Source organism: Halichoeres trimaculatus, unplaced genomic scaffold (genome assembly GCF_033239565.1).
Source record: "Halichoeres trimaculatus isolate MK-OKI-2021-1 unplaced genomic scaffold, fHalTri1.1 fHalTri1_scaffold_21, whole genome shotgun sequence".
Taxonomy (NCBI): domain Eukaryota; kingdom Metazoa; phylum Chordata; class Actinopteri; order Labriformes; family Labridae; genus Halichoeres; species Halichoeres trimaculatus.
In genome coordinates this window covers 5,392,287-5,410,013 of record NW_027437199.1, presented here as the reverse complement: position 1 = coordinate 5,410,013, position 17,727 = coordinate 5,392,287, and the positions used below count along the sequence as shown (strand labels likewise).

The window sequence follows — 17,727 nt, the reverse complement described above, 5'->3', positions numbered from 1 at the left end:
GTTTATTCAGTCGACCACAGCTAACGCTCAGCTGACGACTCCTCGGCGCTGCGCGGCACGTCAGCCCTGTCTCGTGTTCCAGCCAGGTGTCAACAAGACAATACTGGCCTGTTTTCACCGCCGCGCCACATGCAGCTTATAGCTTAGACATATTGACCCACTTAACCGACTGTGTGTTTGCAGCAAATGTTTCACCAAGGAATTGACAGGATTTTGGCACAAAATGAGGCAGAACAAGTGTTTAACAACTCCCTCTAGTGTTTAGAGAGGCTGTCAGGATGAATTCATGTCTTTTTTCACTCTGCAGAGCCTGAAACACACACCTCAGACTCGTAAAAGTTTATACTTTCTTTGTCTTCAATCCAAAACATTCCCATTCCTGTCGTTCCTCTGCTCCGTGAGCGTTCAGTGTCACAGCGAGTTTCTTCCTAAGCAGCAGGTAATCCTCTTGTGCCACTTTTAACGGTATCACTCTCGCCTGTCACTCTCCAGGGGTGGATATCGAGGCAGCCCGGAAAGAGGAGGAGCGGATAATGCTGAGGGACGCCCGGCAGTGGCTCAACAGCGGGCAGATCCAGGACGTCCGGCACGCCAAGTCCGGAGGAACGTCGCTCCACGTGGCTGCTGCGAAGGGATACGTCGAGGTTTTAAAGTAAGCTCTGCTCTCACTTCACAGGTAGAAGACGAAGCTCTCTGATTCGTGACATAAAATCTATTTATAGCCACGACAGTCGAGGCCAAGCAGCGCAGTTTCTCCCGTTCCTGCGTCTCATCAAAGTGTTGTTCTGACAGCTCCTATGGGCTCTTAATGCGGCTCCACAGCTCGAGGAAAGGAGCCTCAGCCGCCTGTCCATCTGCTCTGGGAAGCCGGCCAGTTCACTCTGCTGCCATAGATAGCTCGAAGATCTCTCATGTTTAGTGCGACTGCCTCGTAAAAGACACAGATCAGAAAGTTTTCCACGTCACGGCTGAATCATCAGTGCTTCAAATCTGCAAATCTCATCCTGCTCTTGTTCAGGGATGACTAAGATTTTCAGATTATGCGTCCACGTGTTTGGAGGTTGTATCTCATAAATCTGATCTGAGGCCACAACGCTGACGCACTTCTAAAAGCCTGGACTCTGGCAGCCCTGTGGAAGATTAGTTCATAGAATTTAGAGCCCAGAAACAGAAAAGGCTGCTAATTCTGAAAGAAACTGTTCTTGTTTTCCTCCTCTCTGCAGGCTTTTAATCCAGGCAGGGTATGATGTAAATATTAAGGACTATGATGGCTGGACTCCTCTACATGCAGCTTCACACTGGGGCAAAGAGGAGGCCTGTAAGATACTGGTGGAGAATCTGTGTGACATGGACCTCATTAATAAAATGGTGAGTTATGAGCGCTGTCACAAATCCTGTCATTGCGCCTAATCCTGCTCATATTTTATATAACTTTAAGATATTTCCTTCCTCAGGGCCAGACGGCTTTTGATGTAGCAGATGAAGACGTTCTGGGATATTTAGAAGAGCTACAGAAGAAACAAAACCTGGTGAGTCAGAGTCGCCGCAGCAGCTGCTTCAGACGACACGCTGCGCCTTTCCTCCTGTAAAAATATCTGTTTGTCTCCGCTGCAGCTGATGGGTGACAAGAAAGAAGTTAAAAAGTCTCCTATAATCGAAACGACGACCACCGGGGACAACAACCAATCACTGAAACCACTCAAGAGGTGAGTTAACGAACCGTAACTGGGATGATGAGAAACCACAGGTTGACCTGAACATCCTCAGAATCAGAAATAACTCTGATGTGATGTTTCAGCAAAGAAACGCTGCTGCTAGAGCCAGAAAAGAGCGCCCCACGCATTGAAACCTTAGAACCGGAGAAGGTGGATGAAGAAGAGGAGGGGAAGAAGGACGAATCAAGCTGCTCCAGCGAGGAAGAGGAGGATGAAGACTCAGAATCGGAGACTGAAGCAGGTATTGTGTGTGTCTGTGGGCGTTTGAGTTATTTTTAGTTCCTATCTGAAGCTGGAGCTCATTTTTGATTATTCCCTTCAGACAAAACCAAGCCTGCAGCATCTGTGAGCAACAGCACGACGACGCCCGCTCCAGCCACCATCACCGTGACCTCGCCAGCAAGCCCAACTAACCAGGTGACGACCCCCACTTCACCAGTAAAGAAGGTATGATCTGGTGGATCATCATTTATCATCTGCCGCAGCGCTGGCAGACGTCACTCAAATAAGCCACGGTTGATTGGTCGTAAACAAAGCCGACGACGTGAGCGCTGATCCAATCAAAGGCGCTATTACAAACACAAATCAGCAACCTACACAATCTATTGACTTCTTTCCCCGTCGACTGAAACCTAATTTCACAGTCGGCTGATTGCACTTTGAGTTTTTAGTTCAGACTTCACAAAAAAGCATCTGATTTACTCCTCATGTTGCAGCACAGTGAGCATGTAAAGCTCATTCAAAGCCTAATTTAAACGGTGTTAAACAAAACTAACAGCTCAATGCACATGTGAGATGATTGGTTAAAATCTGGGATGGTGTTATCACTCACATTGAGCCCATCAGAGTCAGGAAAGAGCAGTGGATGTGAGGTTTGGAGGGGATAAAATTAGGTTTTCCATGACAGTGTTCTCCCACTGAAGAGTATGCTGCCCTCTGCTGGAGAAATGAGGCCAAGCATTCAGCTGAGGTGAAGCAAGTTGGTGTTTCTGCTGCATTTAGTGCCATGATTACCTCATGTTTGAGGCTTTATTGAATTAAATCAGTTAATCAGTCATAGGCCTGTCACAATAACAAATTTTGCAAAATATTGTTGCCGATAAATGATATTATTGTCAATATTTTGATTTTTTTTCCATTTTTTCATTGATGTAATTATGATAAATGGGGTAATAAAGTGAGTACACCATATCAAAAGCAAGAAACTTTAATTTCGTAAGAGTATTTAATTGTAATTAAAAGGTCAGGATCTTTCAAATAAAATAAATTAAACAAAAAATATAATAAATTTAACAAACAAGAAAGAAAAAATACAATGAAAATGAAAATGACTCTTAGAAAAAAATACATGTCAATGAAAATAATTAATACTAATCAAAAACAATAAAACATAGACCCTGTCTTAAAAGAAAAATCAAAACTCAAAAAAACAAACAAAAAAAACAATAAAAACTATAGCCTAAATAAAAGGGAGTTTATACAGTTCCTGAATTGTTTGTAACATGTGCTTTTTCCCAGTCAATCCGTACTGTCTGTCAAACATTTTTAACATTTCTGGCTTTCAACCGTATTGAAGGGCTGCATTTCTTTGGCAATGTAGCTGTCTTTGAGCGCCACCATTTGGCGCTTTTATTTCTATTTACTTTGCAGACCGAAAGCCTCAGTAAGAGCGGATTGTCAAAGAACAAGGCTCCGCTGCACCTCCCCTTCTTCTTCTTCGTCGCCACTATTTTCAAACAAATGCGACATATCAGCTCGTTGGTGTTCATGAGCTCACACTTTGTTCATTCTGATAAAAAACAAAATATTCCCACACTGGGACTGTGGCAGGCGGCTTAAGAACCGTATCTTTGGTGCCATCACTCATATTAGCGTGTGTTTCCTCCTTACCCCTCAGGACGCTCGCTTCAGCTCTCCGTGCTCTCCGTGTGTACGTGCGAGCAGCCCCGTCTTCACCCCAAAGATCACATTTTTGACAGATGCTCACTCCGCTATAAATCCGCTATAGAACCTATGCACCCCGATGTTAGGAAAGATAGACGTAGTGAGCCATCTTCTCATTCAGCCTCTTTGGTCGAAAGATAGGAGGAAAACAAAAATGCATGCACGTGTCAGTTTATCAAGGACGTTTTTATTTATTGTTCGGTTAATTGATTTATTGATTATTGTGACAGGCCTAATCAATCATTTTGAAAAAGCTCAGAGAAAAAGTTATATTGGCTTAGACTCCTGCGGCCATCTTTCTGTCTCCTCCTTCCTGACCCTCTTTCTGCTGCTTTTCTCGCAAAGATCATCCTGTTTCAGTCCTTCTTTGAGGCTTAGATCTCCTCACACAACACAATGTCTTCTGTCTTAACCAGAGTGAGCAAACATTAACCTCGCCTGATTTAAAAACTACCAAACAGCGATGGCAGTAAGCATTGTGTGGTGTGACTAGGCCTGATAAAGAACCTGTCTTTGCTGTCAAGTGTGTTTCTTTTGCTGCTGCTGCTTCTGTCTTATTCTGGCTTTTTCTCTGTCTCATCCTCCCTGCCCTCCCCTCCGTCTCTGCGTCTTTCTCATCCCGGGCTCTTGTCTTGGTTGGCTTTAGTCTGATTGTATTTCCCCCCTCATGCCTGTGGCGGAGCCCGGCTGTCCTGCATTGTGGCGTCAAGGCTTGCGCAAAACTGGCATTTCTCTTGTGCCCAAAAAACCTATGGTGAGGCGTTTGGTGTGCACCGGTGTTGTTCTCTCATCCTTACATGCACCTGTGCACTGACAGAGTACTGAACACCCCCCGTCTAACCACCGTGGTCTGATCCAGGTGATGCTGACTCTCACTCATCAACCCGCCGTGATGCTGTTTCCACTTTTAGTCACAGTCTGCACCGTCACTGTGTGTCCGTGTGGCTCCTTTGCTTTCCTGGTTGCCTGTCGTGTTTCTGTAGTTTGTTTTTTTACATGTGCCGACTTTTCAAACTGTCAGACCTTTAAACTCTCAAAGGTTGGATTATGAGCTGTTCTTAATGTGATTGATCCTCTTAACCAGCATGCAAACCTCAAAAACAAAGCCATCATATAAAAAAATCAAAGCGTCAAACTGTTTTAACATATTCCTGCCACTCACAGACATCCCACTGAACATATTTCTAAATCATGATCACGCGTTAATTTGCCGTCTTCCTCCTCAGGTAACTCAGCCTGCAGCAAAGGTCCCAGCTAAAGTGGAGGACGACAGGAAGGACGAGTCCCCAGCGTCGTGGCGGCTGGGTCTCAGGAAGACAGGCAGCTACGGAGCGTTAGCGGAGATCACGGCCACTAAAGAAGCTCAGAGGGAGAAGGACACGACCGGGGTGATGCGCTCGGCCTCCAGCCCTCGCCTCTCCTCCTCGCTGGACAATAAGGAGAAAGAGAAGGTCAGCTGTCACATGGTATCATTGTTTTAATTATGTGGTGTGACACAGAGACTGTTTGTCCTCCAGGAGGTCATGAACCACGTTAGTCACAGATACTCTCTGCTCTTACTGCTCTTACTCCTTATGGAGGAGCAGGGATCAGCAATATACAGCTCGATAAAACAATCTGACTCAGTCTCATGGTGAAACAGGACTAAGTTCAAGAAAAGGGAGTGATTACTGATGTTATTAGACACTTACTTAGCAAAAATATCAAGTTTGAGACATGACATTAAAACAAAGTCCCTGTCTTACCTGTTTTTGACCTTATATATACGTATATTTTTAATTCGTTTATTTGACAGGGACCACCGAAACAAGAAAAATGTCAAGCCAGAGTTAGCTTCAGAGCTAATTTTCATCTGTGGTCCCTGGGCAGGAAGATGTAAAACAATCATACAACACAAATGATAAAACAAGCGTACTAACATTTAGAAAATAATAATAATAATAATAATAATAATAATAATAAACTTTATTTATATAGCACTTTTCAAAACATAGTTACAAAGTGCTTTAAATCATTAAAGCAACTAGTAAAAAGAAATAGAAGAGAAGAAGTGAAAAAGAGGTAAAAGAGAAATGTGAGGAAAAATATGAAAATATATGAAAGACTAAGAACCATCACCAATAAAAGAAAGGAAAACATTGATAAAAATAAAAACATTAAGGATTAAAACAAAACAACAAAGGATAAAAAATCTAAAAGGATTTAAAATACTGCCCATGATACTGTCAGTTGGTAATAAAATAAAAATAAAATAAAAATGTATACTCAACAACAGTCCATCATACATTTAAAATCATATTTCATTTTCTCTAGTTTGACACAAATGATGCAGAGGATTAAATCAGTGGTCACATGATTTTTTTTCTCCTTAAGCCATAATCTCAGTTTACTTTTAAAAACCCTGAGGCTTGTACCGTCTCTAATGTAGGTAGGAACTGAGTTTTTCTAAGTTTAACTGAGCAGATTCCTCTTGCTGATGCTCTGGTGTCCTTTAGATTATTCCTGTAGAGTAAAACACCATGACCATGAATTAGTTTATTCATCAAACATTTCTGCATGAAAAAGAAAACTGTCAAGGGTCATCAAATCATATTTCTTAATGATGTTACAGTGGAAGCTCCTTGGTTTCTTATCCAGAGTTTTCAGTGACTGTTTATAAAGAGTGTATAATGGTTTTAAAGTAGTTGCTCCAACCTAAGACCAGCTCATGACACAGCAAGATAAATGAGAAAAAATCATCATAACAAGGCTCTAGAGATATAATTTTTACAGATTTTCTCACCTGGAAAGCTCTTTTATATTTTTTTTTAGGATATTAGTTGGTGTTAACGTTGAATTCAACCAATTAGTCTGCACATCTGTGTGGTTTGGCTCTGTCCTTCCTCATCCATCAACACCTATATGACCCATAATTTCTCACACTTCCCAATAATGAGCCTTTCTCACTTGACCAACATTTTGTCTCTATTGTCGTCTCAAAACCTCAAACCTGCTGATAATTACGATCTGACATAGACTAGGGATGGGCAAAAATGTTTCTCACATGTCCTCTTCTTTCTGAAAAGTTTTATTTTTATCAATTAAAAGAGGTTAAAAAGGAGGCTTTATGTTACGTTTAATAAAGACTGACAGCTGCTGTTCTTGTGAATTTTCTTCAGGGATTGTAAAATATGTTGGGAGGTAGAGCCAAGAAGTTATTGGAAAAAAAATAGTTATTTCTGTGTCTAAGTTCCTGTGCTGCTTGACCTGTTTTATTGTAATGACAAGCTCCAGCATTCAACATAAAACTGCAACCTACCACAGACAGGATAAAAGCCATCGTGACATGATTTATTTTTATTTTTTTCGTGTTAATGACTATTAGAGTATTCAGAAATTATTGCCCATCCCGAACGTCAACAGGGAAAGTTTCATTCTGACAATCAACCAGATGTTTTAATGTTGATTCTGAGCTTGACTTTCTGTCCCTCTCGGTTTGCTCTTTGCAAAATAATGCGTCACAACTCAGCATGCTGTGCAATTGAAATGCAAAAAAGTTAACACATTTACAAGAGACAGAAGGGACACAGACCTCGTGGAATTTCTGCTTTTAGACTCATCCCTTGTGCCATCAGATAGGCCAAAGCATAAAATCATGAGGATGTTTAATTGGATGCTGTGTTTTGGCGAATTTTATCTGCAAAGACTGCCAGATGTGGCATCAAAAACACCACCTGCACTTGAGTTTTCGTTTTGAATTAAAAACCGTAAACACAAGCTTAAAATCAGGATGATTCGGCTCATTTTTGTTCACAGTCATTGAAGTAAAGCCAGCTTTCTCTCTGCTCTTTGCAGACGTCACACAGGCAGGTGACAGTTACTGTGGTTGCACACTGAAATAGAAATAATTCAACTTCTTTGATGCAAAACTACAGCCACAAAGGAAGGGAGAAAGAAATCTCTGCTGCATGGTTTAAATCGTACACTAAGCTCAAATGGTCATTAACATACGTCTGTTTCTCAGGAGAAGGATAAAGGGACCCGGCTCGCCTACGTGGCCCCCACCATCCCCAGGAGACTGGCCAGTACTTCAGACATCGACGAGAAGGAGAACAGGTGAGTCCAGCTTCTCTCTGTAAACGTGTCTGAGCACGAGCGGCACCTGCTGTCCACTGCTGCGTGTTGCTGGCGAAGGCCACAGTGCTCTGCATGGCGTGTGTGGCACTAAGTCACTGCCTCTGGTTAGGAAGATAAAAGGAGATTAAATCATAAATCAAAATTAGCTGATTCAATTTGGATGTGATGAAGACTTGGGGTACAACTGTAGCTTGTGGTTCTCCAGGGACTCGACTTCTCTGATACGTAGCGGCTCGTACACCCGGCGACGCTGGGACGACGACTTGAAGAACAGCGAAGGAAGCACCACCACCAACCGAACCCCCAGCTACCAGCGCAGGTCAGCACGAGCTGCGACTCATACCTTCATCCCTCATCATCATCATCATCAGATCTGTCTGATTTCTTCATCCATTTTAAGTCTGAAACTCTGCGGAGACAGCAGTGACAGTTATCAAAGCCTCTGCTGTGCTGGGTTTGTCATCAGAGATGTGTACGCACACGCTTTGATGCACAGCAGCAGAAAACGATGCTTCCTCTATCACTGCCACTGAGTCTGCTGCATGACTGTACCTGTCCTGTCGGGTTCCTGTGCCAATGACTTTACAATGCGTTACTCAAACATTTTTATAGGCCTGTTTACCTGTTTGACTGCTGAATAAATCAAATTGTCAGAGCTGATCATGGCACAGGACTCAGACATGGACCAGAGCTGCATGCATGTCATGTGGGAAAATACTGGCTGCAAACTTCCTCACGTAAAATGAACATTCTTCAAGTTTTCAGCTCTTAAAGCTACTTTTTTAGATACAGGGTTAGAGTTTGGTTTCTTTGTGGTTTAACAGGATACTTCATTGTTTGGGCCGTCCCCACATGACATGAATGCAGCGACAGGTGCAAAGCTTTAGTCGTAAATATAAATGTTCTTGAATCTGTATCTGTGTGTGTGTGTGTGTGCGCCTCCACCGCTAACATGCCTCTCTTGCCCACCCGCCTGCCAACACACCAGCACGTCCCACACGCTAGCACTAGGGCGGAGCGGCAGCACGCGGGACGTGCCGGCCAAGTCTTCGTCCACCTCCAGCTTGGACCCTAACACCTGTAATACTAAACCCTGGCAGCCACCCACCTCCCACTACCAGTCTTACAGCATTTACCGCAGGTACACCAGCCTCAGCCGGGCTCCACCATCTCTACACCACCTCTTCCTGTCTGAACCTGTGTCTCTGTGCCGCTCAGGGTCTGACTCAGTCTTCTCTGTCCTTGCTTTCGTGTCCAAATGGTGATTTCAAACAGTTACTGAGGTCTGCAGCTTAGCTATGCTCTGACCTGCAGATAGTCAACACATGTTCAGCCACAAACAGCAGATTTTTATAATCGAGCTGTCTCTAAGCTTAAAGTTAGACAGAATTCACTCAACTTTTAACCTTCTCTTAACCCCTAAAAAAACTAATCTGTAATCCCTCCAAGAGTTAGCTACTCTTAAAGCAATAACACTTAACATCACAGAAATATAACAGCTTTTCCTTTATGGTCACATTCAAAGGCCTAAATTAACTTTTTGTTTAATTTGTCATTATCATCTAGGGCCAGTTGTTTAAAGGTAATCCAATCAGGTTGGATTAAATCCTGAAAATGGGTTGTTTAAAGAAGGATTTCACTATCGGGTTAGATCAAGTAATCCAATTCTTGTTTTTATCAGAACTTTCCAGTAGGATTTGGATCACTTCGATAAAAAAACAGGATTATCCTGATCCCAACAGGGGGCAGGATTTCAAGGTGGATTTCAGGAAGAAAAATTAGTAAAACTTTAAAACTGGTCAAATAAAACAACACTTACAACTTAGTGTTGATACTTTTATTTGTATTTTGCACTTGACTTGTTTAACCATTACAGTGATAAAGTAGATAAAGTTAACTTAGGCTAGAAGCTCAGATACTCCTGGCAGAGGAACAAATCAAGCTGAGCAAACTGCAGCAAACCAGAGATAAACTTCAGATCCACCTTCTTAAGCAGATCTTAGAAATGATAGACTCTCCTTCACAAATGAAGAAAAACCCTTAACCTAGCATATTTTATTTTGCTAAAACTGGGACATTTAGCCTCTTTTTTTAACATTTCAGACTTTTTCAAAATATCCACTTTGTAATTTTATGTACATTTTTTATTAATTAGTTGTGGCTCAGATGAGGCGTCATTAAAGAAATTAAAAATGGAAGTTGATGTTTCCGGGGTTTTTTTTTTTTTTTTTTTTTTCAAAATAAAAAAGCAGCTACAATGACCCCATGTTGGCACTTCTACGTGTTGATCTTTACAGAGGTGGTAACACAAAAATTAAGCAAAATCTTCTTTTCTTTATTCATAAAAGCCACTCAGGGGCATTTTGTGTTGTTATTTTTTAGATTTTAAAACAAAAACTGACAAAATGCTTGATATTTGTAGTTAAACTTACTATAGTTTATTGGCCAAACTTGTATTTCTAAATCTTTCCTGGCAGAGCTATGTTGAGCATCCAAGTAAAAAACAAAAAACATTTAACAGATCTGGCTGTAACAGTAAAACTTTTCTATTATACTTTATTTATTTTCTTATTCAGCCACTGTAAAAATAATGTCTACAACAGTCCTGAGAGCTTCTTACGTCAGACCAGCACTTGTTTATTTCCCATAGCTGTGTTTGAACTCTGTGTTCTCTGATTTCTTCCTCCAGCGGCTCATTCGGCAGACGGCACGAGGATCTGAGTTCCTCGACCACGTCCTCCTCCTCCACGACCACCACCACCTCCTCATCTGTTACCTCACCCACAGGCCACCGCGGCCTGCTCTCCAGCCTGGGCTCCTCCTCCACCCGCACTGGCTCCACCAGTCTCACCAGCAGGTAGGAGTCGTAATCAAAGTCTAATCTACAAGTTTTGTCACTTAGGAGCTTTTCTCTGCACTTTTTTAGGCTGATCAACACATTTTCACATTTTCTTTGTCTATTCCCTTCATAGTAAGTTTATTTCTTGGTGACATTAATGCAAATGCTCATGTCTAAATAGGTACTGGTCAGAGGAGAGTGCAGAGAGGGAAAAGGAGAAAGAAAAGGAGTCTGCTGCGGTCATCCCCACTATAAACACTGGCTCAACTACAACCACAACATCCACCACTACCACCGCCATATCTACCACTACCGGCACTGGCACTGGCACCGGCCCTGAGAGACGCAGGTAACACAATCTTACACACGTTTACCTACAGAAATCACTCAAGTGTGGGTGTCACAGGGTAAAATAAGAAGCTACAATTGATGCATCCTGTTTTGTCCTACCGCAGTGTCTTCCTGCTTCCTTCTGCAGCCGTGACGGAAAGTAACAACCTGTCTGAGAGTGTTTTGGTAGTGAAATTTGTTTTTTGAAAGCCCAGATGGCTCAGCTAACGAGACCATGTAAGCTGCACTAGTGTGAGCTAAGCATACAGGTGCAGCATTTTGTGATGGGGTTGCACTCTGACACCAGACGGGTGACAAGATTTTGACATCTTCAGGGATAATTATTGTTTACTTACAGTGTTGAGTATGTGCCCTTACTTGCTTATGTTAGCCTGTTAATAAATACTTAAAATTTCCAGCTTGTTTATATTAACTTTAGACAAAATAGATGTGATATTTTTATTTTGATCACAGCTTAAATTTGGTTAAGCTGAGATTGTTTATTACTGTTGCTAATTTAGGGTTAGTGGAGGCGTCCAGCTTCCTGTTGCATCTTTTATTTTTCATTTTTTTAAGTTACGAGTTAAAGCACTTGGGGAAAAAGGCTGAGTACTTAAAACTGCATCTGTATTTGTTTGTTTACGTGCATCAGTGACATTTTTACCTCTGATTTTAAGCAATTTAGTGAACCAGCAGCAGTTTCAGGTTTGTTTTGTGAGTAGTTTTACACATAAAAGGAATTTGTCCTGGTGTTTTGATGCAAAAGCAACAAAAATAAGTAGAATAAAAGCTAAAAAAAGTGTAGTGTAATTAGAATATAGACATATTTTATGCACATTGGATGTTATAGCTGTGCAGGATTGTGTAATATGCTGAAATAACGGACAGTTTGACAAGAAGGAGTGTAACCGTCAAAGTTCAAACAGCGATCCGGATGCATTTCCTCTGTTTGAGGAGAGGGTGTGTGTGTGTGATCTCCAGCTGTTTACACACTACAGCAGCAGCATTGTCTGTGAGTGTGTGTCACAGAAAGCTCATGTTTTCAGGCGTGTGTGAGAGTGGGGTCGAGTGTGTGCGTCCTCCTGGTGAAATAAGCCACCTGTCAGAGTGGGAGTGTTTCACAGCCTGAAGCTCTCCAGCGACTTCTCCTTATAAGGACGATGAGCAGAAGCTGCACGTTTCCCTCCAGGCCTCAGCACCAAATGAGTTCATACGTGTGTGTGTGAGGCCAGCAGAAGAGAAAGTGCTGGAATAGATCTCTGTTTTGGTTCCCAAACTGTTTGAGCCTGATGCTCTCAGAGTCAGGAGGTTAAGCATCCTGTTTTACTTCAGTTACTTAAAGAATGTTTTTAAGCTTCATTTTTAGGAAACACAAACATTTGCCAGGAATATCTTGGCTAACTTACATCTTTAAAACAAAACATCCTCGTACATGAATGTTTTGACTGAGTGGGCTGCAGCACAGGATGTTCTGATGTTTTTCAACAGAGTGCAAAGAAAGAGACAGAAACTGAATAGAATAAAACTTTATTGTCATTGTAACAAGTACAACGAAATTTAAGTCACAGCAGCAATTAAGAAAACAAAAGTAAGAAAGTGTATAGAAAGTGCAAAAAGGTCCATAAGAAAATAGATGCTGACAGCTTGTCCATCATTGTCCAGTTCAGCCAGCCTCCACCTCTACAGGGTCCAGGACTGAGCTTCTTCAGTCATGCTCCAAATCTTACGTTCCCAATGGATGGATGGAAGGACAGGTCGATGTCATCACTTCTTAGCTCACACCTGAGAACCAGCACGTCGTCCTCACCTCCTTCTCCTCACCTTGTGGGGAAACATCTGGCCTAGCACCAGTTAGCACTGACATCCTACAAGCTGCTAACAGCTGATTTCACATGTAAACAATGCGGCCATGGTTACATGTAGGATCTCCAGACAAACACAGGGGCAAAAATAGTAAAAATGTCGCTGAAGCCACAAAAAGTTTGGTGTCCATGACCAACAAATGAACCATACAATGTAATGATCCACTCCAAATACAAAATTGACGAAAAAGAGACGAAAAAAATTACGGACAAAGAAAAGAGAGCTGCTGCAAAAGGCAGCCAAAGCCAACAGCGCGGAGCCTAGCAACGGCAGAGCTTGGAGAGATCTGTCATGTGTGTGACTGTTTACATCCAGGTAGTAAAGCTTTAGAGCATCACAGCAGCAAATATGAAGATTTCAGGTATAATAGTTCGAAAAAGAACCATAAAATACCAGTTTTATCACATAAACACTCTCTTCTTTTGTGTTTCTTTTTGTCTCTCAGGTCATACCTGACGCCAGTGCGGGACGAGGAGTCAGAGTCTCAGAGGAAAGCTCGCTCCAGACAGGCTCGACAGTCGAGGAGGTCCACCCAGGTTAGTTTATCACCTTTAACATGCTCACGCTTCATGTAGCACTCCGTTCCTCAAAGATAAAGAATTATACAAAGCAAACCAACAAGTGAAGCGACTGTAAATATCTTGATTTAACGTGGGATTCTGCTGACGGCGACCTCTGGTTTGCTTCATGCTTTTATAGTCGTCGCCTGTTTGAGTACATGTCGTCATGCAGGTTGAGTTTTCAGCGCTGAATGTTTGGCTGAACGTTTTACAAGCTGACACAGTTTGAGCGCCGTCCTGACGTAAACACAACCAGAGGACTGCACCAAAACCTAAACACTGTAAAGCATCAAGTGACTGTTGGGTTTTACAGCAGGGATGTGTGAAGAAGAAGGTCCTGACATCAAAACGATGAATCTTAAAGAGAAATTTTAAACGCTGTGTTTCTCCCTCCATCCAGGGTGTGACTCTCACTGACCTGCAAGAGGCTGAGAAAACAATCGGCAGGAGTCGCCCCCAGAAGACCCGAGAGGAGGAGAAGGAGGAGAAAGAGAAGCAGGACAAGGAGAAGCAGGAGGAGAAGAAGGAGACGGAGACGAAGGAGGACGATTACCGATCAAAGTACCGCAGCTACGAGGAGGTAAAGTCAGCTCCGTGCTTCTGCAGCAACATCCTCACCTCACATCACTGTTTCTCAACCTCCTTTTTCTCCTCCTGCCAGCGCTACCGGCCTTCATCCTCCTCCTCCACCTCCGCCATCTCGACCGTCAGCACTGCCTCCACCCCGTCCTACTCTAGTACCACACTGTCCTCCAGCTCGAGCTCCCTGAACAGGCCCAACAGTCTGACGGGGATCACCTCCTCCTACAGCCGCTCGTCCAGAGACACAGAAAAAGGTCTGTCCAAGTCAAAACACAGGATTAATTTAGCACCTTCATGCTACACAGCTTTAAATTACATCCACAGGACAAATCTGGCTCACAGCGTGTGGATGCATGACTAAGATGCTTCCTGAGCTCTGACATTCACACGGGCAGACTGCCACCACCTGATTATGGGTGTTAGGACGAAAAGGAATCACCTCTTAACCAATAAATCCAGACATCCCTGGGAAAACAGAGAAGGAAAAGGAAACAGTGACTGCTCTGTTCTCCCATGACCAGATCCTGTTTTCATTCCCCTTTGAAGCAGAGCCAAGTCCAGTTGTTGTCGAGTTTGTACCTTTAGAAGTGAAAACAGAGCTGAACTTTTGCCCTTATGTGACGAATTTTAAAATTGGCAAACAGTTGATGTCAGAGGAGTTTGGTGGAGTCTCTGGAGGGAAAGGAACAGATTGAAATGATCACTGTCATGAGCAAACACCACACTGCTTCCTCTTGTTATGGGGAAAAAGTTGAGTTTTAATCAACATCAGACTGAGGAGGAGTTTTTTTCTCAATCCTTTGTGTATAAATGATGTTTTAATCTTTGCTATCCTTTTTTGATTTGCAGAATATGACAAGAAGGAGGAGGAGAAGGAGGGAGAAGACAAGTCTCAGCCTCGCTCCATACGGGATCGCAGGCGGCCCCGCGAGAAGAGACGCTCCACTGGAGTCTCCTTCTGGACTCAAGATGTAAGAGACTCAGGGCCAGTCCCAATCGTCATTCTTACCCCCTTCCCCTTGAGCACATCTCTTAAAAACTAGGGCCGGGACGATATGCTATATGATAATGTCTACAGACTATATCAGGAGCCATATTTTCCATGAAATCCACATTATGCAAGTTGGAGAGAAACATTTCACCCTCTGCTGGAGAAAAGTGATAACTTTTTTCAATCCAGTTTATAAACAAAGACTGAAATGAAAAATTTGTGTTTAAAAAAAAAGTTTTTTGAAGAAGAAGAATCTAGATTTTGGTATTGTTAAACAAAAGTCACGATATATCGATTTTCAATTTTTTCTCCCAACCCTATTAGGAATGAGATGCCACTTAATCCCCGCTATGTCGTTACCCCTACATGCTTGCTAGTAGTTGTAGGCAGAGCGACTGTTTATTCACCTCCAAGCAAAACACATTTTTACGAACTGAAAAAAAATGAAGCGAGATTTATTTTGTTTGCATTTAAATTTGTACTAGAGAAGAGAAACTGAAACTTAAGTATCAATCTGTACACCCAAGTATTGATCAACACTGATCCCAACGTTGGCATCAGTATATCAATATTAAGATTGATCAGCACACCACTACTCATAACTTTATTTACACATTTTTATGAATGGATCGAAGAGCTGCACACCGAAAGGCAAAGAGCCACATGTGGCTCGCGAGCCGCAGATTGGCCACCCCTGGATTAGGGTGACAAACTCATAGCAAGCAGAAACCAGCAGAATGCACCGCATCACAGACAGCTAAACCATGAAACACAAACGTGAAGGGAAGGTTACAGTAATATTCACCTTTCATAGCTTATGTAGCTCATGCAGCTCTCGAATGCAGCTTTTCTGTCCAACCACTCATGGTACACAGCCCCCCTTTCACTGTGAACCAGTCACCACGGTCTGACATCAGTGTAGCTGTTATTGGCTGTAGCTGTTGCTATAGCGATGTCGGGTAGATCGTTATAACGAGCCAAATCAAAATAAAACCAACAGTTCAAAACGAATAATATTAACGTATCAAAGTGTTAGATATTTGATTAAAAAAATATTGATTTCAGGGAAAATTTCTCAGTTTGTCTTGGTTTCAAGGGCTGTATAGGCCTTACCCTTGATGTTACGGAGAGTTGGGACCCCCTTCACTACACAAGCAAACCAAAGGCTAAGGAGTAGAATTGGGATTGGCTCTTAAAAACACTAACTTTGATTAGAAATCAGAGATTTTTACTTTTTGATGCAGATATTTAAACTTTGGTGAACTGAAAAGTCTGCAGGATCTCAGGAACTCAACACAGGATTACAAAATCTGCAAGCAAACAATGTGAGATCAGTTAGCAGAGCTAGCTTCAGCAGCCTTCAGTCCTTCTTGTAGGTTAATGGCCTCAAACCTGTGCATGTTCAAAACCTGATCCATAAAGAGCTGCAAAGAGCTGGACTACACTTTTTAATAAAGCCATCCAAAATAAAATTTCACTGTACAAACTATCTATCCTGATTCTATCATCCCTCCACCTCCAATATGCAGCAACATCCAAGTGCAATGAATGATTGAACGTAAAAAAATGAGCTAGCTTTGAGGGAGACGACTGCTTTTAAATGTTGTGCGTTTCAGGAACATGTTAAAACCAGCAGACTACAAAGGATCACATCTGAATCACTAAATTCATGTGGAAAAATGTGTTTATATTTATCCCTGGACAATGATTTGAGTTCCTTTTCTTATTTAAGATCACCTCTTTGATCGTCTCGTCTCTTTTTTTCTGTCTCTAGGGTGATGAAAATGACCCCGACCAGCAGTCCGACTCAGAGGAGGGCAGCACTAAGGGAGATACACAGGTGACCAAACACACATGAAACCCTCTATCACTCCTGTGTTTATTCTGGTTTCCTCCCCTCCTACTTATCTCCCCTCTGCACCCTCAGCAGCTCCTGAATGTGTTCCCCTCACCTCCTCTCCTCCTTGTTTCCACCTTCTGGTGATTGTCTGGTATCTGAGGTGACCTTGAGGACCAAAAGTAGTCCAAGACAGAGATTAGCAGGTTTTAAAAACATGCAGAAGGAGAGGAAGTCGGGTCATTTTGGGTCTCCACATTCTGAAATGAGGAAACACTTTTTAACTCTGGCTTTTTGGCTCTTTGTGCAGAAGCATCCACACTAAAAAAGAAATTTAAGCTGGAAAAGACCAAATTAGCATGCAAATAAAGGAGAAAATCAGCCGTTCAGTGCCTGAAATACAAACTGCACGGCTCTGAAAAGCTTTTGAATCCAGAGAAAAGACAGCAGATAAAGACTTCCTGTTTGTGTGGGAGTGTCTTGTGCAGAGATCAAACAGCAAAAATAACAGGAGAACAATCAGCAGGAAGGACACACGCAGCTTCCAGACATTAAATACAGTAGGACAGTATGAAGGGAGGAGCTGCAGCAGAGCACACAAAAGAAACAAGCAATCATCTCTGCACCCAGAGAGAAAAAACACACTTCTGCAAAGACACTGAGTTTATTTTTATATCTTTAAACTGACTTTCAATGAGTTTGTGTTGAAAAAACTGTCATGAGACTTAAGTTGCAAACACTAAACTCAGGTTTAGACCCTGCAGCGAGTCTCCTCTGGGCCCTGCATTGTTTTCCACCGCCCTCAGGAAGCCGTCTGCAGTTTTAAAATAGCTGGAAGCACAAACGCTCCAACCTGACCTCCTGATCTGACGCTCTGCCCGTTCACAGGGTCTCTGCAGAGCAGCAGGCCTGGAGGCGCTGTCTGACACGGCAGCTGTTTAGGAATCAGT

The 17,727-nt window shown here is 42.5% G+C and overlaps 1 protein-coding gene across 4 annotated transcripts in view; it reads left to right on the top strand.

The window, feature by feature from the left end:
- Nucleotides 1-17,727, top strand: part of ppp1r12a (protein phosphatase 1, regulatory subunit 12A) — a 71,730-nt gene that overhangs the window by 40,968 nt on the left and 13,035 nt on the right. For 2 of the 4 annotated variants that reach the window (XM_074697856.1, XM_074697859.1), the window contains exons 4-20: nt 493-652; nt 1,224-1,368; nt 1,455-1,529; nt 1,615-1,706; nt 1,799-1,956; nt 2,038-2,162; nt 4,886-5,110; nt 7,663-7,754; nt 7,981-8,094; nt 8,764-8,916; nt 10,465-10,632; nt 10,796-10,963; nt 13,253-13,343; nt 13,768-13,947; nt 14,029-14,203; nt 14,799-14,920; nt 16,715-16,780. In XM_074697856.1, the coding sequence (XP_074553957.1) occupies nt 493-652; nt 1,224-1,368; nt 1,455-1,529; nt 1,615-1,706; nt 1,799-1,956; nt 2,038-2,162; nt 4,886-5,110; nt 7,663-7,754; nt 7,981-8,094; nt 8,764-8,916; nt 10,465-10,632; nt 10,796-10,963; nt 13,253-13,343; nt 13,768-13,947; nt 14,029-14,203; nt 14,799-14,920; nt 16,715-16,780 (2,309 nt within the window). The remainder of the gene's footprint in view (nt 1-492; nt 653-1,223; nt 1,369-1,454; nt 1,530-1,614; nt 1,707-1,798; nt 1,957-2,037; nt 2,163-4,885; nt 5,111-7,662; nt 7,755-7,980; nt 8,095-8,763; nt 8,917-10,464; nt 10,633-10,795; nt 10,964-13,252; nt 13,344-13,767; nt 13,948-14,028; nt 14,204-14,798; nt 14,921-16,714; nt 16,781-17,727) is intronic. The other 2 variants (XM_074697857.1, XM_074697858.1) reach the window with 2 other exon arrangements.